This window comes from Miniopterus schreibersii (genome assembly GCF_964146895.1).
Source record: "Miniopterus schreibersii genome assembly, chromosome: 19".
Lineage (NCBI taxonomy): Eukaryota > Metazoa > Chordata > Mammalia > Chiroptera > Miniopteridae > Miniopterus > Miniopterus schreibersii.
The window spans coordinates 18381613-18408406 of NC_138119.1; the positions used below are offsets into that span (position 1 = coordinate 18381613).

Here is a 26794-nt window from a genome sequence, read left to right on the forward strand (position 1 = left end):
TCCCACTGACTGCGATTACGAGTTGGTGTTTATGGAGCCCTTTCTCCTTCCCTTCTCCTCCGCAGCCCAGCCAACGCAGGCAGCAAGCTCTCGGCACCCGAAACAAAGCACAGAGGTGTTTGACACAGCGACAGAAGATGGCAGTGGCGATCGCTGCGCTACAACATGAATGCACGGGACGCCATTGAGCTGTACACTTAAAAATGGTTAAAATGATATAATTGATACTATGTACATCACGCAAAAAATTCATAGACCAAAAAGGAAAAAAATAAAGCAGCAATTAGATAAGGTAACTTTTTAAATCCCAGACACACATGCTTAGGGGAAAGCAAAGGTCTCACAGAGAATTGGTAATTGAGGATCAGGCAAAAATATATATATATATATATATATATACTCTTACTCAACACCAAGCACACCCTGAGTCTTTGCAATTCACCCCTGCTGACAGTCCCCGTGAAAGCAAGTTTCCACTCATGTGAGTCTCACAAAGCCTGGCATCCCTGGGAGAGCTGCACGGGAGCCTGCGTGGCTCCACAGCCACGTTCTGCCAGTGGCGTCCCCGTGGCAGGCAGTGCCGCGACTCGGAAGAGAGGGACAGCTTGGCTTTCCCACCCCAGCTGGAGGGCTGCGAGGCAGAGGCGTCATCTCTGCACTCGTCAACGGAGAAAAAGCTGAAAGGGACGTCACTGGGATGGTATAAATATGGAAATGCACCGTGACATTCTCCCCATGCGCTGTGCAGAACGTAACCACCCTTCAGCTCTGTCTCCCTACACGTGGTGGCTGCACGTCAGGCCTGTGTGACAGAGTGATGACATCTGGGGACTGGCAGCGGTGCCATCCCCTCACTTACCCCTGGTTGGTCCCCCATTCATTCCGAATGCAAAGATGCTTGTGTACTGGATCCTTCATGTAGCCTTCATAGCACAGGCATTCCCCTTAGAGGCAGCGTAAGGAGGGAGAGAAAGAAACACGAAGGAATTCGTTAACGTGTCTGTGTTGGGGACAAGGAATACAAAACACTGAACCTCGGACTCTAACAGCGGCAAGGATGTCACCGTAAGTCCGTGACGTCATCCGTTCCCCCCTCCACCACCCACATGAACGAACACATCACCCATCCCTCCACTTCCACTGAGTGATAAAGCTCACCACCGGGGAAACCTAACATTTACAAAGCACCTGCTATGTGTGCCCTGTAAACACAAAGCCCAAGGACTCTTTGAGCAGAGGGATTTTTTCATCTTTATTTCCTGAGTGCCCAGTATACTGCAAGGCACACATTAGGTGATCAGTAAATGTTTGAAGAATGCACAAGTGAGTTATTTCTTCAAATATTTCCAAGAATCTTGAAAAGTAGGTATTATTGGCTATGCTATGCAGATGGGGGAAACTGAGGCTCAGAAGGGGCCTGGAGACAGCTTGTAAATGGCAGTTAATACTTCAATCTATGTCTGTCTGACTCTAGACCTTTCTTCCCATCATGCCATGCTGCCAGCCCACAGAACAACTACGATAGAGGAGGCCACTTAAACTAATTATGGTTTTATAGGAACTCTGGTTTTTAGTTTTTAAGTGAAAAAAGCTAATTATTTTGGCCACTAAACAGAAGGATCACTCATAAGTCTATATTTGTTTAGGATATTACTATGCTTCATTGCCATTAGTTACTCCATTAGTATCCCAAGAGGCCCACAGCAACTCTGAAACTGTATGAAAAACTGTATATGCATGTGTGTGTATCTTCCCGCCAAAGGCTTCATAACATTCATCCGATTTACAAATACATCCAAGAGCCCCACAAGATTAAGAACCATTGCTCTACTTAGGCCTGATCTTGAAGGAAATTGTTGCTGCTCCCTTGTTTTAATAATTCCTTATGCGACGCTATGAATCCCTACACTATTGAGTCCAGTTCCACTGAAGTACTCTTGTTAACTCTTTTACGGGCTGGTTACTTCATTTGTAGGGTGTGACTTCCTGAAATTTGTAAAAAACGAAGGTGCCGTGCCCTAAGGAGACAAGGGGCACATGGTTTCTCTATCGCCCTTACAAGAGACACTTAACAAGGATATTAATAGAATAATAGCTTTGAGTGCTATTTTCTCTTTCCAGTGACAAAAAGCAAGGCAAATGAAGTGTTGGGGAAAGGGGTTGAGTAGGCTCTGAGCAGGTTGTTTATGGGATCTTAGCTCAACCATTCATTTCAAGATTGACCTATAAGTCACTGTCCATCTGCTCCTCATTCCCAAATGACAGGCATTTTCTTCCCTGCACCTGCTCAAGGTGCTGAGGGGTGCAGTGAAGAGTCACTTCTTAGTTGGTGGGGGACCCACAGAGACTATGAGGTCAGTAACTTGGTCTCCTATATAGTAAATTCAGGCTCCCACATGGGCTACATCCACAACAGGCTCCAATCTACTGGCATCAGTGGTACTGAGTTGGATCTAGAAATGGTCAGGCAGCTATGAATCGAACACAGGAAAACACAGCTTGAAATTAGATACTGATGATAACGCTTTCAGATGAAGGCTGTTTCTATAAATTCCAAAGAAAGCATGAACTCTAGGCTATACGCTACACAAGGGCAGAAACAAGGTTAGTTCCCCCCCCCCTCCACCGTATGAGTAGGCCTTTTATAAATACTGTGTAATGGGAAATAACTAAATTAATTAGTTTGCCCTAAATTTATAGATAACACCACTACCACCTCAGCCTAAGATGCAGATATCTAAGCCAGTCAGTGGGTCAAGGGCCCAGCTATGCTTGTTCCTGAAGGAGATCATTTCTCAACTGTCCTCGTGGACACTGGACATAAGATGATATTAAAAACAGGAAGAAACCACAGAGGTTGTCAACCCTATTACTCTACTCTGACTCTTAGAATGGCCTTGGTTGGTTGCCTTGCCTAGAATTAAGGACTGAGAAAAATGAGAGTCCTCCTTCCATGTTTGATACCTAGTTACCACAAAACATGTAAAAATAAGTGCAGTAACAACTCGGAGTTCAAGCAGAGCCTGATTTTCCTAATGATGCCAATTCCTGCCATTTGTAGGCATATTTCCCTTCCTCGAATTGCCTTCATAGTCATTATCTCCTTATGAGGTTTCCTTTACTCATTCCTATGTGGGGACTCACTGCTGGCAACAGATGAAGATTTTCTCCACATAATGTCATACACAGCTCAAAGGCAGAGCAATAGAGAAATTTTCAAACACATCAGGCTAGAGTTTGAGGATATCTGAAATCTGCCTCTCAAATGGTCTTCCTTTCCAGAACCCACCAAAACTTTCCTCTTCTGTATCCCTCCTCAGAACTGGTCTGGCCATATACTCTGAAGGGAGATCAGACTTGATGAGGAAAGTTGCTATGGAAACCCGCTGCGAAATCTTGACTTTAAGAGAGTTTTCGTGCAGGCACAGGCTCCAGACTGTTAGCTGTGAATTTTAAAGACCCCACAAGGGTGTTGGATGCCCTCCTAAGCTAGAGGTGTTACAGTCTCGGCATCTGCTGTGACAGATGGTGGGGAGCACATGACGTGCTGACTCCGTGGCAGTGTTCATAGGATCCAATGGAAAGAGGTGTCACGGCCACGGAAAAGTGTCCAACCAGGATGGAGGCGCACACAGGCAACCACATGGCCAGAGAGTAGAAGCCCACCAGGAGGTGATCGGTACACTGCCTGGAGATGGCTACCCAGATTTGTGCTTGGTACCCTGAAGGCAGACACAGCAAGGACCTTCTGTGATAGACAGTGCCTTTGTGATTTCCCACTTACAGTTGAGGACTGAGGCAGAGATCTCATGGAAGGCTTAAAGACAGACCTTGGATCTAGGGCTCCTCAGGCATGACTGGGCTTACCACAAGTCCTCCGTGAGTTAAATACAGATCAAAACTGAAGGTTCTGAGTCACTTCTCTCCTTCAGGTGGCTAATGGCTTTCATGAAATGGAATTGGGTGTGCTTCACCTAAAAAGGGAAATCTTTGCAAGACATCTGGATTTGGGTAATATCTAATTGTCTGGCCTCCTTCCCTGTGGAGACATCAGGCAAAAGCCAGGCCCAGAGTCAAGAAACCCTGCGTGACTCTTGGAGGGCAGACAGAGGGCAATAATCCCGACATACATCCTGAAGGCAGGCATCTTAATTGAGCCACAAAAAGGAGTTTGGAGTGAACAGGCACTCCAGGTGACAGGAACAGAACGGAGGCTGTGCCACCTGGCCAAACTGGGTTCAGAAGCTAGAGAAAGCTAGGGAAAGAGAGGCGCTGTGTTCAGAGCACGGAGGGAGGAGGGGTAAAGTGAGTCTGGAGAACTGGTCCAACGGCGCTCATCACATTTTACACATTTTTACATGGTTAGGACTGGGCTATGGAAAGTCTGGGACAAAAGAAATTTGGGGGAACATCTTGGGTGGTGATAAAAAATTGGTTTAGTTTGGAAGGCCTGCTCCTTGCAGATCCATAAACCTACACATCTTGACATGGGAATGAGGGTCCGTGGCCAGGATTGACGGGGGCTGTGAAATCAAGCAGGTGTGTGAAGCCTCCACAGCTGCCCACATGGCGGAACTAAGGCCGGGAATGGAGTGCAGAGGAAAGTCACTGAAATTAGTTGGTGTGTGTCGCCATCAAAAACAATCAAACTAACATATAGCCACAACAAAACCCTTAGAAAGTACAGGAAAAGTCAACCTCTGGCTGGATCCAGTTGGGCACTAAGCCTTATAACCTTAGTGGTTTGCTGTTAGCCCAACTTGAGCGGAGACACACCTTAGGGCTCCAAACTTGGAAGCATCTGGAGAGAATGTCATTGTGCAGTTGGCAAAGGGCTTCTAGGCATTGAGTTAGGAACTCTAGGTACATTGCATCCCCCGCCCAATAGCATGGTTGCTGGAATGGGAAAGGGACGCTGGAATGGAAGATGGATCAGCAAAGGTTCTCCCACAGACTCCAGAAACATCTTTAGAAAGTCTATGTAAGCACCCTTTACAAATTGGGTGGGGGCGAAAGGGTCACATAACAATACACTTTCTTTCTCTTTCCCTGGTATATTAGTTTTCCATAACTGCCGTAAAAATTACCACATACTTAGTGGTTTAAAATGACATAAATTCAGTATCTTATAGTTCTGTAGGTCAGAAGTCTGATGCGAGTCCCGCTGGGCTAAAATCAAGGGGTCTAAAGGGCATGTTCCTTTCTGGAGGCGTTAGGGGAAAATCCGTTTCCTTGCCTGTCCCACCCTCTAGTGGGCACCCACATTCCCTGGCTCATGCCCCCTCCCTCCATCCTCAAGGTCAGTGATGGCTGGTGGGCTCCTGCTTATATCACATCACTCTGGCCTCCTCTTCTGCCTCCCTCTTCCAGTTTTAAGGACCCTTGTGATGACATTGGGTCCCCCTGGTTAATCCAGGATACTCTCATTATTTTAAAGCCAATTGTTTAGCAACCTTAATTCCATCTGCAACTTCAATTCATCTTTTCCATGTAACATATCATGTTCATGGAACCTGGGGGTAAGCACATGGACATCTCCGGGGGCCTGTTATTCAGCCTACCACACCTGGTATTCAGACCACTGTGAAGGTCATGCTCAACTTTGGAACACTTTGGAAGGATGCCCAAGGAAAGCTCCGGGCACCAGAGGTGGCTCCTTTGCAGAAACTGAGCGTCTGTTTGTGTGTATGAAAAAGTATACATGTGCACTTGCACGGTACAACACATTCATATGGGTGGACTCCTCCACATGGCTGGGAAAGCACATGTCCCAACACTATGACATTTCCAAGTGAGTTAGCTGGAGGGCTGCAAAAATAACGTCAACTTGACTCACAGCCAATTCCCACACTCGGCGCTTCGGAGAAAGGCTCTAGGATGGAGTGTGGGAGGCGATAAAATTTCTTACTGATGAGCACGTGGGATGACCACATCCTTCCACGTGCCGAGAGAAGCAAGGCGGGAAGAGGGAGGGTTTCTAATTCCAGCATTAATGAAAATAAAAGTCTCCATGCCATCATTTCTCAGCTGCTACCCCAAATGAAGGTGCTGTGCTTCAGTTCTGTTGTGGGGTTTGACTTCTTACTTTTAGTCTTCCTCTAAGGCTTTCCAGTTGGAAATTCATTAATTGTCATGGAGACTGGGAAGCCATTAGCAGAGGAGGGGCTTCCCAAAGTCAGTTTCAGCAAGGACTGGAAATGGGACATCTGGGAGGGACTGAAGATGGGATGGCAGCCTCACCATGGACAATCGGCTCCCTGAGCTCCTGGCTAAGGAAACAGTGATGATCAGTAACGGTGGTTACTTATGTAGTTTTGAATGACACACTTGTTGGATCTGACATGCCTGGGGAAATTAAGCGACCCTTTATAACCCCACCTCTGCTCTGATTTCATGATGGATAGAACACAGACTCTGCCAAGGGTTGCTGTGGGACTTTGGGCAAGTCATGTGCCTTCCTGGGGAATTCAAATATTGATCTGAAGTAAGGAGGCAGTTCATCTCTGAGGTTCCTCCAAGGTACAAACACCGATCCCTTCTTTCCACATGTAATTAAAAGTGCTTCCTGTTCTTGGAAACCTCAGCAGAAGCTTCCAAGGCCCTCTGGAGATCAATGCTTCCCCCAGATGTGAGTTTAACAACTGAGACTGTCCCTGGGTCTCATCATTCAAGTCAGCGGGGGAAGGGGCATAGACTGGCTCAGTTGCACAGAGAGGCCCCACCTCTGAGATGAGCTCTTGTTTCTTTCTCCCAAGCACACTGGGTTTGGGCCTGGTGCACAGCCCATCTGTTTGGTTTGGTGTTTGCCTGACAGCGTGGGAAGAGCAGCAAGTAAGCACAGCCTTAGACATCAGATGTTCAAAATGCTGTACTCTCTCCTCCATATGGGGGCCTGGAATCTCTGCGACGGGCCCACGTGAAAACTTTTAGACCCAAGAATGTGAACTTTAGATGCTGCAGTGACCTGTTGCTCCCCCCAAGAGACAGAGTAATGGACTATAACAGAAGCAAGGACTCGACCTCCATCCCAGCACCTAAAATAGATTCATCTACGTGCGTGTACGCGTGTGCATATGTGTGTGTGTGTGTGTGTGTGTGTGTGTGTGTGTGTGTGTGTGTAGGAGGGGCTGTATGTGAGGTACAGAGAGCTGGAGGAGTTGGCCCCTGACTCCAGCAACATTTCACTTGAGGGTCTTAGATGTCACTATATCTCCTTCCTTTGTTCTAAGGCATCACGCTACTTCTCTGGGAAGACTCTCTCTGCGGTGCCAAATCTACTGGAAACAGATCTTTCTAGAGATGTCTGTAGATGCCCCCTTCCACAGTGAAATGCAAAGCCACCTGGAATGAGGGATCCATACTGTCTGACATCTTGGCACTCGAGAGGTGCCAAGTGTCCCTGTGTATGGCGTGTCTGAATGTGGACACTCTCAGAGAAGCCCCAGCCCCACTTGATAATGCAACGGCCTGAAAGGTGTCTATGCCCTTTGGCCCTGTGTCCCTCTTTGAAGATTTATCGGGAGAAAATAACTTCAGCTGTGTCCTGCGTTTCTGTGGAAAGACATTCACTTTGGTAGTATTTATAGAAATTAAGAACTGAAAGCAGTCTAAATTTTCAAATAGTAAGAGAATTATTTAAATGAGCTATACCATACACACACAGTAGAATACCAACGGCCACTAACAGCGTATTACTGAGGATTATTTAATGTTCTGGAAAACTCTCCTGATAGCATAAATGAAACAGGATCAAGAAAAAGCTACTGAACTTGGTGACCCGCAGGCCTTTAAACACCATGCACCGATAAAGGATGGAGGGGAGGAGACAAACATTTTTTAATGGCTTCTGCAGGAGCCAGAATTATAGATGATCATCATTTTCTTCTATAAGCTTTTCCAGATTTTCCCAATTTTCTACAACAAATGTGCATAAAAAGTCTAGCCCCCATAGCTGACATCGCAGCTGGATAGCGAATGAGCTATGGGGGTCATCCAAAACTGACCTGTCTGGCGAATGGCTACAATTAGGAGGCTCCCCAGGCTTCTGCCAAAAGATGACCTGCCTTTGAAGCCATCATGCTCAGGGTCCACCCATGCTGCCAGCTCACACAGTCTAGGCTCCCAACAGCATTGGGACAACCCAGAGGAACTGCCTGGGTTTCGAGGGGGTGATTGCAAGAGGCATGATCTCTGACAGTTACCCGCTGCCCGGCGCTCCCGCCTACCAGTTTCGGGGTCGCATTGGTGTTCGCAGGGGTCCAGGAGCCGCCGGGCACAGAGGTCCATGGCCCAGGGCCCACTGGAGTTCTGCTGAGAGAAGAGGACCACTTGGGCAGGGTTCAGCCAGTCACTGGCATCTAGCTGACTCCCCTCCAGCAAGATGAAGCGGCTCCCTGCAGGGGAAAAGAGACGAGGCATGCCCCTCAGTGCACACTACACACCCACCCACACACACACACACACACACAGAAACACACAAACAAACATATAAAAAACCCACATATACACATTCTCTCTGCAGATTACCTCCAATCCAAGGCCATTCCTCCTACTAGTCCTGGGCCATCATGAGTCCCCAGGAAAAGTGCCAGCAGATGGAGGCTCGGCCATCCCTTCAAACTCCCACCACACTGCTCCCTGCTACCTTGCCCCATCTCAAGCCTTCCAGGGTGGGTCTAAGGGACAGAGGGGCAGAACAGCTCTGGGATGACCATGGCACTGCTCCATCAGACCTGGCCACAGGCCCTGGCACTCATCCAAGGACAAGGACCTGCTGCCTCTCTTCACTTGCCATTGAAGAGCAGGCCCTCTGACAGCATGGACAGTCCCTACTTCCTTTCAGCCTACAACAGCCAAGAAAACAGACTCCAGCAAGTCACTTAGGTGCTCTGGGTATAATTCGGGGGCTCTCAGGATCTGTATTACTCCTTCATCACATTGGGGCCCCCTGGATTAAAGTAAATTACTGCTATGGAGTTCTATGCTTACAATAAGGTACTACAATTAGGAATTTCTCACCAGGGCATGCCAAACTGAGGCATGGCTGATTCTGAATCACCTCAGCCACTCAACTCGGCTTCTCCCCTCCCAGAGGCTACGAGACTCTCAGTGGCTACCTACCTGCATCTGGGATGCTCTGCATTTCTCTATAAACATAGGGGCTTACTGACAAACAGCAGAAATGGGAAACAGAGTGGGCCTAGAGAAGAAGGGATCAGTCCAGTTTTTTAACCTGCTTTTCGATTTCATGTGTGGACAATCCTTGTCCTAGCCTCATTTATCCATGTTTATTTTCCCCTCACCTATAGTCACAGGTAAGCGTGACCCCTGACTTCTCTAGATCCTCTCGCCCAACCCGAAACCTTCCTCACTGGGAGGGAAGTTGCATTCAGAAGTGGGCTCACCATCAGCGATCAGGTGCTCGGGGACGTGCAGGGTGATTTTGACGACGAGAGGGCAGCTGACATGCGAGGAGCACACCAGGCCGATCACACAGCTGCTGACGCTGATCAACATCAAGGTGGTCTTATTCACGGGACTTCGGGGAGAGCCCACTGAAAGCAAGACACAGGCAAAAGGTGTGGCGGTAAAAATCTTTCCGTGAAAGGCCTACTTGGTCTTCTCCTGCCCAGCCCAGCCCAGCAAACAGAGGAGGCAGCCAGCAAAGGCAGGCAGCAAATGTGTGCAGCGACGCGACCTCAGTGACATTCGTTCTCAGGGAACACCGCGTCATCGGTTGGAGTCAGGGCGGACTTGGCTTGCTGGTGGCCCTCAGGGTCAACAATGGCCAGTGGTGTGCAGTCATCTGCAGTCTCCCTGGGCCAGGCTCCCAAGAGAAATGATAAAGGAGGGAGTTCTCCCTGTCTGCTCCTGGCTGAGCTCCAACCTCCTGCCCTAGGGTGGCAGGACTCTGCTTAAATCCCTGCACTTCCCACAGCTGTCCACAGGGGGCGCTTTCCCAAACCAGCTCCACTTCCCAAGCTTGAGGAGCTTGCACCTCCTGGGTGGGTGGGAGTCCCTGCTCTGTAGGGTCTGGAAGGAGGGAACTGGGGGGAGTTTGCTCTGTATGAGTAGAGGATGCCATCCACCAGAAGGCTCTCCGCAGTCACCGGGGTAAGGTCCTAAGGGGAAGCTTAGTGAGAAAAGAGCAGAAACACTCCCAGGCAGCTGGGGACAGGGATGGGGAGGGAGGGTCCTGGTGTGCTTTCTGTTTGTTTTTGGTTCTGGTGGAGATGGTTTCGCATAAAGGCAGAACAGATGTGGGAAAGGAGGAAAGCAAGGCGAGTTGCCAACAAAACGGGTGGGTCCTTTGGAACTTTCTTGTGGTCTGTGTTAATATTTATTACTGATAGAAGTAAAAGGCTTCTATTATGTCTGACGGTGTGCTAAGTGTTTTACATACTTTTTGAAATTTTGAATACATACTCCCTTATAATAAATCTATGCGTGCACAGTCGCTACCCACCTTACAGGTAGGAAGAACAGGTCTCGAAGAGATTAACCTCATAGTGACAGGTAACACTGACAAAGTATAATCAGGGGTTAGGCACCAGGGCCCAGGGTCTCATGGTTCATATTTGATGATGACCACATCTCATGAGGCAGTGTCACCGAAGGAACAGTGAGTTGGAGAGGCTACAGGGCAGGTCCAGGGTCAAGGGACTACTGAGTGGAGCCTGGATCAAAGCACAGGTCCAGCCAAGGCTACAGCCCTGGCAACAGCCCAGTCTTTGGGTCCATGGCTGCACCATCCATTATAGGAGCAGGTTCCCTGAGCGGGTGTGTTGGCAGGGGCTTGGGGGGCAGAGACTCCGGGGTGGAAGGCAGCCTCTGGATCCTCTGTCCCTGGCTACCTGGAGATACTCTGCTCCTGTTAGTATCCTTCGAGCACAGAGTCTATCTCCCTACACTTATAAATTCTGACTCCAGCCCAGCCCAGGCCTGAGCAGCAGAACTCCCACCAGAATGTTCCTCAGGCACGCAAATGCAAATCCCAAACTGGACTCTCCGCCTTCCTTCACACCTGCTCCCCTTCCTGCTTGCACTGCCCAGCGAATGGCACTGTCATCTACTTGGTTTCTCAAGTCCCAATACTCCCTCATGTCCAACTCCTCCCCACCCTCCCCACCTCCAACTGCCACTGAACCATTTTTCATTTTGTGTCCACGCAGTCCCTCAGCTCCATTCTCTCCCTCCCTATTTACGCTTATCATTCCACACCCAGATGATGGCAATAGTTACCCACCCAGACTCCCTGCCTCAACCTCCCCCACCCTCACCTACCCACCACACTGGCCCAGAGGGATGGATCCTCCGCCAAGCAGAGAGGACCAGGGCAATGTCCTTTAAAGCCTTCAATGGCTCCAGCTGGAGCCTCAGGTCCCAGTCCTACAGTCAAGGTCATGTGCTTCCTCCTGACCTTCCGGCCTCTGCTAAGCAAACCACAGACCTGCACCACAAGCCTCATTCTAGTCAGCTATTTACTGCTCTCTGACTAGACCGCTATCGTTTATGTCTGTGACTTCGCACATGTCATTTCTTCCTCCACAGAATGCCATTTCGTCACCTTGTCAGCCCGGTATACACCTGCTCCTCAAGTCTCAGCTCCAACAACAGCTCCCTGTAAACACTTCCCTGAAACATTTAACAAATTCTCACTCCCTCCTTGCTGTTCCTCCAGCCCTCCATGCGCCCTGCTGTTACAGCTCTTATCACACGGTGTTATCACTGCCACGGGCACTTGCCACTGCTCTCGTGTGATGGCAGGAACTGGCCACCCATCTTCTTGTCTCTCTAGTTCTTCTGCTTCATCAACCATCACTCAGTATCTCCACCTGCTTTCGAAATCTGCAGTCGCTCCCTATGACCTCCGGAGCCAAGTGCAGGCTCGGTAACAGCATGTGTGTGGTCCTTTGTTAGCCAGCCCGCTCCCAGCCCCATCCTGCTGTATATTCAGATTGTGGGTTAAGTTGCCATATTGAAAGACTTTTTAAAAAATGTGTTTTTATTGATTTTAGAGAGAAAGCGAGAGAAGAGAGAGAGGAGAGAAGGAGAGAGAGAAATAGAGAGAAACACTGATGTGAGAAACATCAATCAGCTGCCTCCTGCTCGACCCCTACCGGGGATGAAGCCTGTAACCCAGGCATGTGCCCTGACCAGGAATCGAACCAGCAACCTTTTGGAGCACAGACTGATGCTCAAGCAACTGAGCCACACTGGCCAGGGCTGAAGTACTTTTACTTGCTTGAAAATGTCCTGTTCTTTTGTGCTTTTAGGGCATTTTATATGCCATTTTCCTCTACTGGAATGTCCTTACCCTAGATTCTCCTCTTTCAATAAATTCTTTATATTGTACATAACCCAGGTGCAATTATTTTTCTTTTTTTTTTCTTTTTGCCTCCAATTGCTGCCAGGTAGAATGAACTGTTCTTGCTTCTGAGTACTCATTTTCCTTTATTTATATTATTAAATTAAGACTTATCACTATGCCACGTTTTCATGTTTCTACCACCCATCACAAAGCCTGACCCATGGCAGGTAGGTTATGAAATTTCTTGCTGCTGGCCTGATTGATGTATCCAGTTCAATTCAACAAACACTTCCAAGCATCCATCATAGGCAAAATCCTCCACAAGGCACTTTGGAAAAATAAATTAGACATGCCCATCCCTAAGAAGCTGACCGTCTAGTTAACAGCAGTAGTTGACGTACTAGGAGAGCTTGCGTATTTAAAAGAAATAGTTTTCTGCTGCAGAGAAACTCACTCTAATTCATTACTATGGATTTTCTTAAACAGGATTCTATTAAAGCAGAGCACACCCTGCTTGGTATGGCCTGGGCTGATGAGCCTCGGTTAACTATTTCCTGTATATGAACATGTAATGAGGACCAGAGGGCCCGCATTCTCACCCCAGGGATACTGGGGCATCAGACACTGCCCAGAGCCCCATTGATCTCTCAAGAAAATGGCAGGAAGAAGTTTTGTATTGATCACTGCAAAGCCTACAGAACCTGGAAGTGAGGAATTAAAAGGGCTTCTTCCAACCTCTGGGAAGAATGCCCTTAGTATGAAAGGAACTCAAGTTCCAGGAGGCAGGAGGGGCCAAAATGTAGCTGTCTTTTTGGGGGCATCGGTTGATTATTGGTTGGTGAAAATTCTATTGAGCATAATAGAGTGTGGTGTCACTCAAATATATTCCATTGTATCTCTAGGGGCCTCTGTCCAATGTTCTTTCAGATGGAGTGTTGTGTAAACCTGAGGCTGCCCAGTGGAGAGTTCTAATAGCAACAACAATAGGAGTTTCAGTCCTTTGCCAGTAACCAAAAAAGCACGTTTTAATACAATTTAATCCTGACAGTAGCCCTATTGTGAGCTATTGTTAACCCATTTAATATGTGAGGACACTGAGGCTCAGAGAACTTGTTCTTATACAATATCACACAGCAAGTAAATGGTGAAGCTGACTGATGCTTGAACCCAGACCTCCCTCAGTGAGAATGGTGATACCCCCAAGTCACAGGAAGTAGCAGCCACAGGTGAAGTAGCCACATCTGAAGCCACTAAACATCAGGGTGGAGTGGCACTGACAGTGGGTGCATGGAGGGACAACCCTATTGATGCTGAACAGAATAAATGAAGTAACCTGGACCCTGCCAGGGGAAAGGAGGGAACAGGAAGCATGGGCTTCGGTGATTCTACTGGGGAGGAGATTAAAGGGCAAATACCATTACACACATTTTTCAGGCCATAGATTATTCCTCAATTACCTTGCCCACACCCATCCCTGCCTCACCCAATCCCAAGGCCACTGGGCTGGGTAAGCAAGGGTTCATCTCCTGGTCTATTTTTTCACATATAACACACTTTATCAACTTTATTTCCTGTCTCTAAACAGCAAAATAGGACTCCTGAGGCTTCCAGAAGGAATTGAGAGTCTTCTGACCAAGAAATAGCCTTTCAAACAACTTGGAAACCTGTTTGAGAGTGCCATTATCTGGGAGAGATGATTCTCTGAATGTTCCACTCTAGGCTCTTCTTTCTTCCTTAGGACGGAACACCATTTATAGTCCAAGAATCTTTCCCGCAGAAACTGGCTTTGGTGCAGGGAGCCCACAGCCGGACCCAGCACCTCTGCAGCTCCCTGCTCTTCCCTGCCCAGGGCCCCTCGCCCCCACTTTGCCCCTCCATCCTTCCTACCTCTACTGCGTCTCCGGCTCCGCGAGGGGTCAGTATAGAAGGTCAGCTGGGGGTCGTTTTCTGTCTCTGTGCCAGAATCCCCTTCAGGGTTCAGGAAGGCAGAACCAGCTGTAATGAACAGGACCATGGCAAAGACAACATCTTCAGTCTTGTCATGATGACACCAAATTATTGGGCAAGTTCAAGAGAAAAATCAGTAAAAACGAGAGCAGGTTGGCTGACAATCTGGGAGGAGGAGCCATGGGGACTGGAGCTTCCTGAGATACAGATTTATTGGAGAAATAGACTTTTATATGACACCAATCACTAGAGCCCTACCTCCACCCAGCTCATGCTCCCACCAAGGAGGGCCATTCCTGACAGCTACCTGCTCGATAGGACCGCTGTGGATGGTGAGTGGAAAGGAAACAAGGGAAACTTCCCTCATTACAGGTCATGCTTCTGGTTGATGTGAGGCTGGAATTCTGTCTTAAGGGGCATATGTCTACATGCCGTAATATCTATAGGACAGTATATATATTTTTTCTGGTTCTAGAATTTATATATATTCAATGTGAAAAAGAGAGAACATAGTAAATATAAATTCACAAAAATATGTAGAGGGAACAACGCTAATGTCCCCTAAATCTTTTAAATCAGAGCAAAACTGTATTAACATTTGATGTATATATTCTCTGCCTTTTTCCGATTAAAAAAACAGATAAACATTTTTTAATCTCCTTTTAAAAATGGCATTCCGCTGTACCTCCTCTTTTATAACCTCATTTTTTTTTTTTCCCATTTAATAGATGGGTGGGCAACTTTCCATAAATTAACAAGTACAGCTCTCTATTCCCATCGTAAATGGCTGTGTGGTTGGCCACTGGACAGATGTGCGGGCAGTCAACCAGTTCCCTCTGATGGACACTGAAGCCATTGCCAATCTTTCTTGCTTTTAAACAGTGTGATGAAGAGCCTTTGACACCCATCTTTGCATATCTGTCCAATTGTTTCCTAAGGGTAAATTCTTGTTGATGAAATTACTTGGTCATTAGGTTTGAACATTTGAGTTTTTTGGTAAGTCATACTCAACAGGCTCCCAAAAAGACTGTGACAAAAAACATCCTCTCTTGAAATGCTTGAGTGTGGGGGGGTCACAGATACTAAGGGCCCTGCCTCTGCCGATACGAAGGAGTCTACCTGCACGCCCCAACATCAGACTCGGGTACCTCTCGCTTTGTTGTTGATCCGCTTCCTCTGGCTGCTGGAGGTGTGCGAGAGCAGAGTGGCCTGCTGGTGGTTGGAGTCCACGGGGCTGGTGGCGATGATGTTATCTTTGTACTTGTTCATCAACGACAGCTTGGCATTGTCACTCCCTGTGTTACGGAAAAGTCAAGGAGAGAACTTTGAGAGAAAAGGCCAGAGAAAGTGAGAGCAAGGGAATCTGCATAAACCAAGTAAATGGAGTTTTCACAGAATTAAAATAAGGAACCTTTAAAGTGAAAGGTTGGCAGAGACAGAAATGCTTTATTTTCTAGGGGACCACAGAGTTATGAGATGAGGGAAGGAAGAGCGAGTCCAACTGAAAAGCCAATTCAACTCATTCTGTGTTGATGGGGTTACCAAGTGTGGCCCTTTGATTAGGTACAGACTGTAGAATGGGGCGTTCACAGAACATGCCCTCTCCTCACCACAGTCTGCACCAGTCCCTATCACGGACATCCAGCTTGTTCACAGGTTTATGCCATCTGCCTGCTTGCTGAATGCAATCCACTTTGTAACCCCTGAGTAGCACCTGGCTACCTGGTGGGCTGAGCACTGGGCCAGGTGCTCTGGGGAACCTGGGACATTGACGACTTGCCCCCTGTTCTGAAGGAGATCCCAGATTGAAATCTTAGCAGGAAATGGCCATTCACATAGGCCCTCTTCCTGATAACAAGCAGAAGGGAAACCTATATGATGGGATTTCCCTCCTTTCAAGCCCAGCGAAAGTCCGCATAAAGCAATATTCAGTATCAAAATGTCTTCTTCAAAGATGATGGAGGGTTCTTTGAAGGACCCTGTCTTGGGGTTTTACCTGTGTGGAGTCACTTTTTCATAGAAAGTCAAGAGAGAGACAGGGAGGCTACTGTAAACGGAAAGGACAGTCATCTCCTCTCTGCATTTGGTTGACCCTGGTCTTGGTCAGATATGTCAGGTCCAAATCCCTTCCACTCATGTCTCATAGACACACAACGTGCCTGAGGTCAGACAGCCTGGCTGCATTCCTTCCTTATCTTTGAAGAAATACACCCCTTGTATAGACCACAGAGCCATGAGCAAGACATCACAGCCACCCCCACCCCCCTGCTAGTCTCCAGAACCAGAGAAAAGAATAGAAACCTCCATCCCCTCCGCTTCAGTGGAAAATTAAATTGCCTAAAGAAGCCTACAAGCACCACACGCACGTGCTGACCTTGCTTGCTTTCCCCTTATTTCCCCGAGGACGGCTCCAGCGCACAGTGGAGGTGGAGAGGACCCAAACTGACGCCCTATGTTAGAAAACAGCCCTCACTGTCACGTCTTGCCCACCTGGGAAAGGGCACCTGCACATCCCACGATGCACAACAGCCAGCGATGCCATGGGAAACCGGCTGTTCCCTACCCGCCCCCTAGGTCCCCGAAACAGGGACCAAGGCGCGCACCTGGCGTGAGGTCCATGCTGGCCTTCTCGTTACAGCCCTGCAGGGAGTCGAGGGTGCGAGTGACCTGGCTGGCGAAGTCCTCGCCCCCGTTCATGCACTCCCTCTGCAGGTGGTGGCGCAGGTCGGTGATGTCGTACTCGTAGCCGTCCAGGATGGGCGTCTCGCGGATGCTCAGGGTGCCGCTGGAGTTGTGGCCCTGCACACGGGCGTTGCGCAGGCTCTCCCGCCCGTGCCCGCCGATCAGCACGGACGGGATGTAGTGGATCTCGTTGGCCGCCTCGGCGCTGGCACTCTTCTGGGGCTGGGGGACCCGGCGGCGTTTACACCAGCGGCGGCGAGTGTACAGGATCATCACCAGGCACAGGATGGACAGCAGCAGGGCGATCATGCCACCCTGGGAAGAGAGGACAGCAGATGGAGGCGGGGGGACGGTGAGGTCACCCCTCAGGGAGGCGTCGTCCCTCTGCCACCACCATCCACCACTCATTCATTCATTCATTCATTCATTCATTCATTCATTCAGGGGCAGGGAGCCCTTGTAAGAAGCGTGGCTCAGCAGCAAAGGGACAGTCTGCTGTGACCTGCGTTCGAGGTGAAAGAAAGATGGAACTGGGATGACCAGGGCATCATTTCAAGTGATCCACAGTTGCTCCTGGTTTGGCAAAAAATTTGAATAAAGAAGTCTTTGTGATTTGTGTGTATATGTGTGCATTTCAGCTGCAGATCTAAGGGACAGGGTTAGTCTGTTAAGGCAAATTTGCTCTATGTAAAGCTACTTTCAGGCCAATTTTTAGCAGCAGGAAGGGATCTGGTTTCTGCCTCTCTCATGTCTTAAAATAAATCATGTATAAATTTTTACTCTGGTTCCACCAATGATCAGCAAGTCCTCTAAATTCAAAACCTCAGGCTCCCAATCTGTATGATGGAGACTTGCCCTCGCAGGCTGGTGGTCAGGACTAAGGTAGGTAACTATGCAAAGTGCCCAACAGAGTATCTCCCACAGAATCAAGGCTGTCCTCAGCCTAACCTCTCCATTAAAGTAACCGCTTCCCAGCAGGCAAGACCATGGATCAATCCGAAGAGAAGTTTATATCCCAGTGTGCACAGGAATCTCGCCATTTGTCATGACTTTTGGGTCGCCACTGCCTTAGGAGACAGCCTTCTCCCTCTCCCACAGTCCATTCTTGCTGCATCTCGAGGGAGGAGATTGAGACTCATGCCCTGGAGTCAGGCTGGCAGGAGAGTTTTCTTCTGACCTTCTCATGCTCCAAGGCCATCATCTGAGGCCATTACTTAAAAATCAGGACACCAATCAGTTTGTCAGGTGAGGAGGTAGTGTTCTGAGATCAAACCCTTTCCCTGGACATACACCCAGGACAGGGATAGGAGGGAAGGTCTGGCAAGCCTGTTGTTGCTCAGCCCAGAGGACATAAATATTCCTGTGCACAACCTGTGTCCACTCCCTTTACTTTGGTCCACGTCCCTCGAAACCTATTTGATTAGGTGGGGGTGTGCCAAATGGTTTCTCTCTCAACCTTGGGCTTCAATCACTGCTGCTCTATCATACAGGCTAGAGATAAAAACCCTAGACCAGGCTGGGTCGAGATTATTCCCTCAACCTTATTAAAGGGGGCCTTTTCCACTCTCATAATAACTATGTCTTGAATTTATAAAGTTCCTCTCCTTGTAAATCTTTCCATTTACCCTCCTACCATCACTGAACAAAGAAGCATGCAAGTGAGAGCACACACACAAACACACATACACACACACAAGCACACAAGATGTTGCCACTTTCAAACAGGCAGCACAGAGGAGCTGAGACCAGAAGCAACAAAGTCAGCTGCCAAGTGACAGGTCACATCAGGTGGCTTGTTGGGGACATACACTGGCCTCCAGGTTTTCAAATTTCTCTTTTATCTGTGGAACTCTGTCTTCCGGTGAAATCTTTCGTGCAGCTGAGAAAGCATAATCTTTCGTGAAGCTGCTCAGGTTACAACTGGGTGCTGGCTGACTACCACCTGCCCTGCCATCCATCTTCCATCCTGGAGCCCTGCAGACGTGCACACAGAGCCCCTGGGCCCTCAGAGGTGCCATACCTGAGCCTGCACCAGTCTGCTGACAGGCAATGCTTGAGTCCAACCCAAGAGGTTTTCAGCAGACCAACCCTATGTCTCAGAGTCAGACCCATAGCCTTTCCTTCACCCCAAACTGAAGCTGCAACAACAGGTAATTAAGCCACACAGGAAGAAAAACTTCCAGAGTGAGAAAAGTTGTCAGACATTGAATTAGGCTAGTGAAAGCGAGAGGTAATTTCATTCCCTAAAGAGCTGTAGGAGTAGCATAAACATCCATCTCCAAAGAATGGTTTAAACACCATCTTTCCTGCTCAAATGGAGGTTTCAGGAGTCCCTTCCACCCACCCTCTGTTCAGATGGCCACCACAGGGCTGTAAGATAGCGTCATAGATTCTTTCCCGGTATCATGCAGGAATGAAACGAGAACAGTTGTCCATTATGGGGTCTTACTATGTAACAGACATTTGTTCTAAATGCTCCATCCACACATTTAACTCTAAGAGGTAGAGTTAAACCATTTTACTAGTTTACATGTTCCCCATTTTACATTCGAAAAGGTTAAGGCACAGAGATTAAAAAAAACACCACACACACAAAAACAACTTGTTCAAGGTCACACAGCCTATGGCTAGAACTGAAATGGGAACAAAACGACTCCCATTTCAGAGCCCATGTTCTTCCCCACATGTTCCACAGTCACCTGAGTGGGTTTCGCCCCCTGGAGACACATGCAGCCTGGCATCTATCTCACAGATCCTAAGAGGACAAAGTAGGAGAGGTGTGGAAGATTCCTTCCTCACTTCTACGTCCATCCTCATGTCTCAAAGGAAAAAAAGAGAAACTATTCAAAGTGCCCATCCAGCTGACTGTGCGTCAAACAAACACTGTCATCAACATTAAAAATACTGATAATAGCCCTGGCCAGTGTGGCTCAGTTGGTTGAGTGTTGGCCCATGCATCGAGACGTCACAGGTTCGATTCCCAGTCAGGGAACATGCCAGGGTTGCAGACTCAATCCCCAGCAGGGGGCATGCAGGAGTCAGTGGATCTGTTTCTCATCGATATTTTTCTCTCTCTCTCTCCCTTCCTCTCTCAAATCAATAAAAACATATTTTAAAAATAATAATAACACTGATTGCATGATATGAAATTATTTTGCTCTTTGTTCACCTTTTCATGAGTTTTCTGATTATTCCATTGATTTTCCTCAAAATTGTTAACATTTTCTAACTAGAAGTGTGTTTGGGGTATATGAGAACTCCACATCTATTAACAAGTTGCTGATAAAAAAAAAAAGTGGCATTTAAAAATATGTTTTTCTTTAAAAAAATCAATAAATCATTTCTACTGGCTTTAACAGAGATCAAACAAATGAAATTGGCTTTTATTTTATTATGACACTGACATTTTCGGCACTTACCTGAGAGAATAGTATGAGGCTTGCCAGGTAATTTGCAGATTTTAGAATCTTTATCTAACTAACAATATTTTATATAACATAGACGGTGATTGCCCAGGGATAGAACGTTCTCCACAGATCTCCCTTTTATGCTCACAGCCCGGTCATGCGGGCCAACGACAAGACGGTCTCATTATCTGACCTGTGTATTGGTCCTGGGTCTGGGTCATGCCTCCCTCCCTTAGTTAACTCCTACTTGTCCTTCAAAGTGAGTTTAGTGACATAACCTGAGAAAATGCTTCCCTAATCTCGTTGAACAGCCCACAGAACCCTCTGTATAACTCTAACCACAAGGGCTTATACCTGTGATTTGTTTGTCAATCTCATCTACTAGGTTTTAGACCTCATGAGAGCAGGAGCCACTAAGCTCCAGGGTCAAGTGCAGTGCATGGCATAAAGCAGGTGTTCAGTAATTGTAGAAGGAGGGCAGGGAGGGAAGGAGGACCGGAGAGGTCAATTTTGAGTATATTTCAAGGTGAACATCTTCTATGTGTCCGCAAGCAAAGCTTATATAAGTCAGTTGCTTATGTGACTCATTCATTCAGTTCATTCCCCAATCATTCAACAAGTATCTACTCATTTATGAAGGCATTTTCTAGTGGCCACTGTTATGGGGATTCTGCAGTAAATGACACAGGTATGGGTATAGGTCCTGATCTCATGGAGTTTGCACTGGAGTTAAAGGAATTAATCTGTATAACTCATTTTTAAAAGAAAATGCAGGCACAGAAGGAAGATAAAAATAGATCACACAGGCTGGAAATGGCCAGTCATCAGTCTTCTTCCACAAGAAGAAGCTGGGATAGGTAAAGAGATCTTGGACTAGATAATACTCTAGGTAACATCTCCGGGGCAAGTGGAATCCCCTCCATATACCAAATCAGTGTTACATGATCCGTAGATCTCAAAATAAAGAATCTGGATCTATCAATGTCGCCAACACTTAGGATGTCACCTGGATTGTGTGAACCCTTGGCAAAGAAATGGAAAAGCTGAGATTATGTTTCCAGCTACCATCTGTCACGGGACTACAGCCAATTAATCAGCTCACATGTCAAAGCCTAGTTTCACCCTAGGAGGAACCAGAAGAGTGAAGCTGGGACATAATTAATTATCCCTCAAGGCAACTGGATGTACTGACTTCCACTTATATTCCAAAGGGAATTAAATTGTGATTTAAAAAAAATAAGATTCAAATAGACAAGTTTGGTGGCCCATGTCAACTCTTTTTCCCCAACAACAATGCCTGAAGGTCTGGGGCACAAGTCCCCTCTCATTTATAACAGTGATCACTCACATCTGTGTCTGGTTTTCAAAGGAGACAGACCAAGAGGAGAAGCCCATGTGGCAATGCTGGTCATATCTTCATCTACATTCAAATGTGCCAGGGGTAGGGAATGGATGAGGTAGACAGATGACTTTTCAAAGTCTTGTCCAATCCTGTGATTCTATGAGTCCAATGGAAAACCAGACCTAAATTACTAATAACATGAAGATCACCAATAAAACAGCAGGGCTAACCAGCAGAATGATGGTGCATAGCCTTCTGAACCACTGCAGGCCTTCATCTATCAACTGAGGTGATTGAAAGATATGCATTGAATACTCCAACATGAAAATGTCCTGATTGTAACACTGATCCCTGTCGAACGAGAAAAAGCTCTAAACTGGTAAACTAATGGTGAAGAACATGTCTATAAGCTCTTCCTGCCTAGTAAAGCCAGAGGCGGGCCAACAAAGCCCCTAATAAGCCAACCCATCTCCTTCCCCAAAGACACAACAAGGCCTTTGAAATGATGTAACTGAAATTGTAGTAACAAGTTCTTGACCTTGAGGATCCCTTTACTGCCAGAAGGCATCACCTAAACTAGAAGAGAAAGCCCTTTGGTTTGTTCTTCCGGCAAATTCTCTGTTCTGTGATGGCTGGTGAATAGAAATCCATTATCCCGTGCCCATCTCCTTCCCAGATGGAAGACGAGAGAAAACACTTTAAGCATATTAAGTACAGAGTTCAATTTATAAATTATTAGGAGCATTACCTCCCCTTGGGGGCTTTCTGAAGTCTTTAATCGTGTGGAAATACTTTCCAGTTGCCATGGGCCACCACGTTAATTAAGAGGCCTCAATATGTCCTCCGGGGCTTCTGACGTGAACTGCACACCCCACTGGCAGGGGACAACCCCACCTGCCTGGTTAGCCTCTCACTGGGACTGCCGCCACTATAGCCTGCCGTCATGAGCTGCTTCAAAACTCCTTCCCCATTCTTCTAGATCCAAGTATCCAAAGCACAGGAAAGAAATAGGAGGTCCCTCCAATATCCTCTCATTAAAATGCCATTTGTTGGGTAAAGGTAGGAACCGGGCCACCTTCCATAAGCAAGAGACAAACTCTAAGAATAAGTCTCCGAGGTTAGGCAAGTTGACATTTGAAGCACATTTGCAAACAAAGCAGTCAAGAGCATGGAGTTCTTCTCAGGAAGAAACTCAACTTTATAGCTTTGCTTTGCTTTTTTCTAGGTCTAAAAGTTTTCATTCTGTTAGGTTTGATCACTGTCTTATGTCTTTAATCTGGAAAGTCTGTCTTCAATTTCTTGATGAGACTTCAGGAGTTTCATCTAATGACAGCCTGAAGCCCTACAGGGAAGTGGCCGGAGGCTAGCGTGCTAGAGTCAGCCTGGGCTATTTCAAGTTGCTTTCTTTCATATTCTTTTTATAGAGCTGCTTTTTTGGTTCTTGGGATTTTTCTTGCCTCAGAGCCTTCACTTTTCTGTCCCAGAGCAAAAGCAAAGGAGTGCATTTGTTCTAAAGGTGCTGAGAGCTGTCTAATCATTAGTGGCTTCCGTGACTTGTCATTTGATTTGACCTGTCTGTTGTTTAATGAGAATGCTAAGGCCGACTGGAGCTGGGTGAAGCAGGGTGAGAGAGGAGCAGCTTGCTATGGGCTGGGTTTTCTAGGTCCAAGGTGACCCTAATAGATCCCCTAATTCCAAAGAGTGGCGTAGCCCTCTGCACAGCTAGACAGCAGTGAGGAATCAGGTGACAGAGGCAAAGCCGAGGTCTTCGCATCCCTCTAGATGTAGACTTAACAATGTTCTGAGATGATGTGGCCTAGTCAGGCATTATGATGGAACCCCAATCGGTGTTGTGTTAAGACAACACCAGGAACCTTCAATGTGGGTATGTGTGTGCATGCACTTGCATGCATGTGTGACAGGCAGGCTAGGAGATAAAAGGGTCCACACAGACACTAAAGCACCCAGGTCGCTGTCTCAGCAAACCCAGGGGCAGAGCTGCGTGAGACAGGCTCCCTCCATGGCTTCTGTGCACCAGCCCTGCAAATCTTCACAAGCCAAGCACGAAGCCAATAAAGAAATATCTCCAGCTGGGTAACACTCAATGCCAACTCCTGGCCACATTCCTTTCCTCCTTTCTTCTTTGTTTTTATGCAGTAGGTGATCTTGACGAAATAAAATAATAACAGTAATCTGCTCCATTAGGACCAACCGTTTACGGGAATTACTGAACAAGTAACAGAAGAGGCAGCTGGCACGGTGTATGCTAATGACCACTAGACTTGAACCCTCTTTCTCTCTGAACATAATGGAGTTAAACCCCTCTTCCTCTCATCTCCTAAAAAGTCAGGCAGTCTAGCCCAAGGGGAGGAGAGATCTCAGATATATAGTCGCTTCGTGGGCAGCAGCTGGGGCTGCACAAATGAAAATCAATATTCAAAACTAGTCACTGAGGGCAGATCTCATGCAAGGCACCTGTGGGGATTCCAAAGACCTGTGGGGATTCCAAGACTTTAGAAGAAAACAGTTGGAAACAGGAGGGAAGAGAGATTTGAAATGTCAAGATTTCCCTAAATTTGGTAAGTATTTATCAATGTCACTCTCTGAACTAGTGAAGATTTAAAAGGTCTGTTTCCTCCCCAAATACCAGACTGAGATGGGCCCTTAATGGCTGTGCTCTTCAGAGATACTAAGGGGAAAGGTGGAAGGCCCTTCACATAGTGTGGGACTTGGTCACATTCATGTCTCACACAGAGAGATACAACTTCAAATTCATGATTGTCATGAGGTCTGTTGCGTCATTGTTCAGGAGTCCTGCCCAGTCCTCTCTCACAATGGGATCTCCCATGGCATAGTCCCTCTATTGAGAGAGGTGACAGCCATACATAGCTCATGGTTAGTTTTGTGAATATCTTAAATGCTACAAGCCACTGTGAAAGCTTTTCTCAGCTTCCTACAGCAATCCCATCCCATGTGCTTAATTCCTCCCTTGAATTCCTGCTTTATTTTGCTATTCTATACACACACTGCCTTATTCTTATATATCACATAATAGAGAGATAATAATAATTTCAACTACCATTTGTAATGTACTCACCATGTGCCAAACACAGCACATAGTGAATTACATTCATTATATTATTTGATCCTTCCAAAAAATATAAGAAGTAGGAATTACTATTTCCATTTTTAAATGAGGAAAGAGAGGATCAGAGGGGTTAAATAACTTGCCCAAATTCATGTGGTAGTGTGAGGCCAAACAAAGACTCAACCACTGATCTTAATAATGTGTTCTGTGACCTTACTGAGTAGGAAGGGGCCCACCACTGTAGTCGGGGCCCCGATTCTAAAACTTCTGATATTCTCTAAATTAAGCCCCAAATGGCCTTGCTTTTACACACTTAACTCTTGAAGTTATGCAAATGAGGATTCCCAATTGTCTACACTCAGAACTGTCTACACTGCCTGCCATAGAAGCCCCAAATCTTCTTCAGTTAAGCTTATCACTGGGTTGACCAAATGCATAATTTCAAGCAATAAGTTAATTGTGTCAAGGGGGGTCATATTTCTCAGACTGTCATTTTGACACGGTCAGGGAAAACCTATGGAGAGATCTGTTCTTTGGGTAGATGTTTTCTAAGTGAACTCTACTGTCTTCAGGTTCTGCAGGTAACGGATGCTGTACCATCTCCCTGACAGCCACCACCCATGCACACGAACACTCAGGTCTGTTTGCTGTCTGTGAGCCCTTGTTCTGGGATCAGAGACCTAAGAGGAATGGCAGATGTTTTCCACAACATAACAACACACGTAGAAGACAGACGGGAGAAAATCTTGAACTTGGGCACTTTCAGGGAAACTGAGAACTACAGTTCAACAAATTGCCAGCCAGCAGATTTGGAGAAGGTAGGGGATGCCCTGCAGGTCACACTTTGCGTTAGGACCCAAAGGGTAATAATGGTCACACCTAATGCAAGTCATTCAATGCTGGTCAAATACAGAGGCTAGCAAAACTCATCTGTATTGCTTTCTGCTCACAAACCTCCTCGGACTCGTCACTGATCTGACCCACAACACTGAGGAAAACAGTGAGCATCCACGGTCACATCTCTGTAACACTCCAGCTGTGACTCAATCTTGGCATCCAAGTAAGATGCATATTAGAGCTAAAAAAGTATAGAAAAAAAAAAAACCCAGGAGGGAATTAAGGACTAGAAGAGATGACGTACATTTATAATTAGCACATCATACACCGAAATCCCTTCCAAGTCCTGCTCCTTGCCAGCAAACTTTGGCACCAAAGGGGGCGGGGAGAGGGAAAATTGACAGTTACAAGAGTCTCCTCTTTGGCCAAGCACTAAGTGCTGTGGTTCTTATTTCCCCCCCTTAAAAAATTATTATAATTCAATTTTTCTGTGGCACTAATCAAGCCCCAAACCTGGAGGAGAGGCCTGGTCTGTGAAGGTGATCTCTGAGAGAGACATGGATGTTCTCATTAAAACAGGCTTCCTTAGCCTACCAGCTCCAACATCAGCAGTATGTCTTCAGCTAATTACACTTTTGCTGGCAAAGCCATTGTACAAGTCTTCAAATCCTTCCCATCATTAATTAAAAAAACAACAACTCTGCCCTGCCCTGCCTCCTCCCTCCCTAGTATCCCACCCACCCCTCTCTGCACGCTGCCAGCTTTGTTCTACTTTTCTAGGATTTTTCTCTTATATTTGGCTGTAGGTGGGGGTGGGGTGGCAAAGTGGAGTAGAGACCCTGTCACCTGTGAGCTTGACTTCTTCCCTAGCTGACCATGGCTTGCTTTGTTCCTGGCCAGATGCTAGTCATAAAAGTCAGGACCTTGGGCACAAGTCCAGTGCTCACCATCAAAGATGGGCCAGAGCAAGCTGGAAGCCGAGTCCCAGCTCTGCCTACCCCCCACAGAAAGTGACAAAAGGCCCGACTCCCGTATTGTTTAGATTTACCGATCAGGAAACTCGACGACAAAGAGTGAATCCATAGGTCAGCCTGATCCTGCAAGAGACACTCATGCGATACAAAGACGGTCAGGGGTTCTTGCTTCGAAGGCAACTGGTGAGGGGCCATCACCCGCCCAGC

General features: G+C 47.0%; 1 protein-coding gene across 6 annotated transcripts in view; it reads right to left on the reverse strand.

Annotated features, from left to right (window-relative positions):
• The window catches only part of ASTN1 (astrotactin 1), a gene marked incomplete at its 3' end in the record, with an annotated part of 238558 nt that overhangs the window by 111911 nt on the left and 99853 nt on the right, over positions 1-26794 (reverse strand). For 3 of the 6 annotated variants that reach the window (XM_081120780.1, XM_081120777.1, XM_081120781.1), the window contains exons 3-8: positions 16861-17254; positions 15406-15552; positions 14198-14305; positions 9405-9554; positions 8226-8393; positions 860-944 (exon numbers count right to left, since the gene is read on the reverse strand). In XM_081120780.1, the coding sequence (XP_080976906.1) occupies positions 860-944; positions 8226-8393; positions 9405-9554; positions 14198-14305; positions 15406-15552; positions 16861-17254 (1052 nt within the window). Of the gene's footprint in view, positions 1-859; positions 945-8201; positions 8394-9404; positions 9555-14197; positions 14306-15405; positions 15553-16860; positions 17255-26794 lie in introns of all 6 variants that reach the window. The other 3 variants (XM_081120779.1, XM_081120778.1, XM_081120776.1) reach the window with 1 other exon arrangement.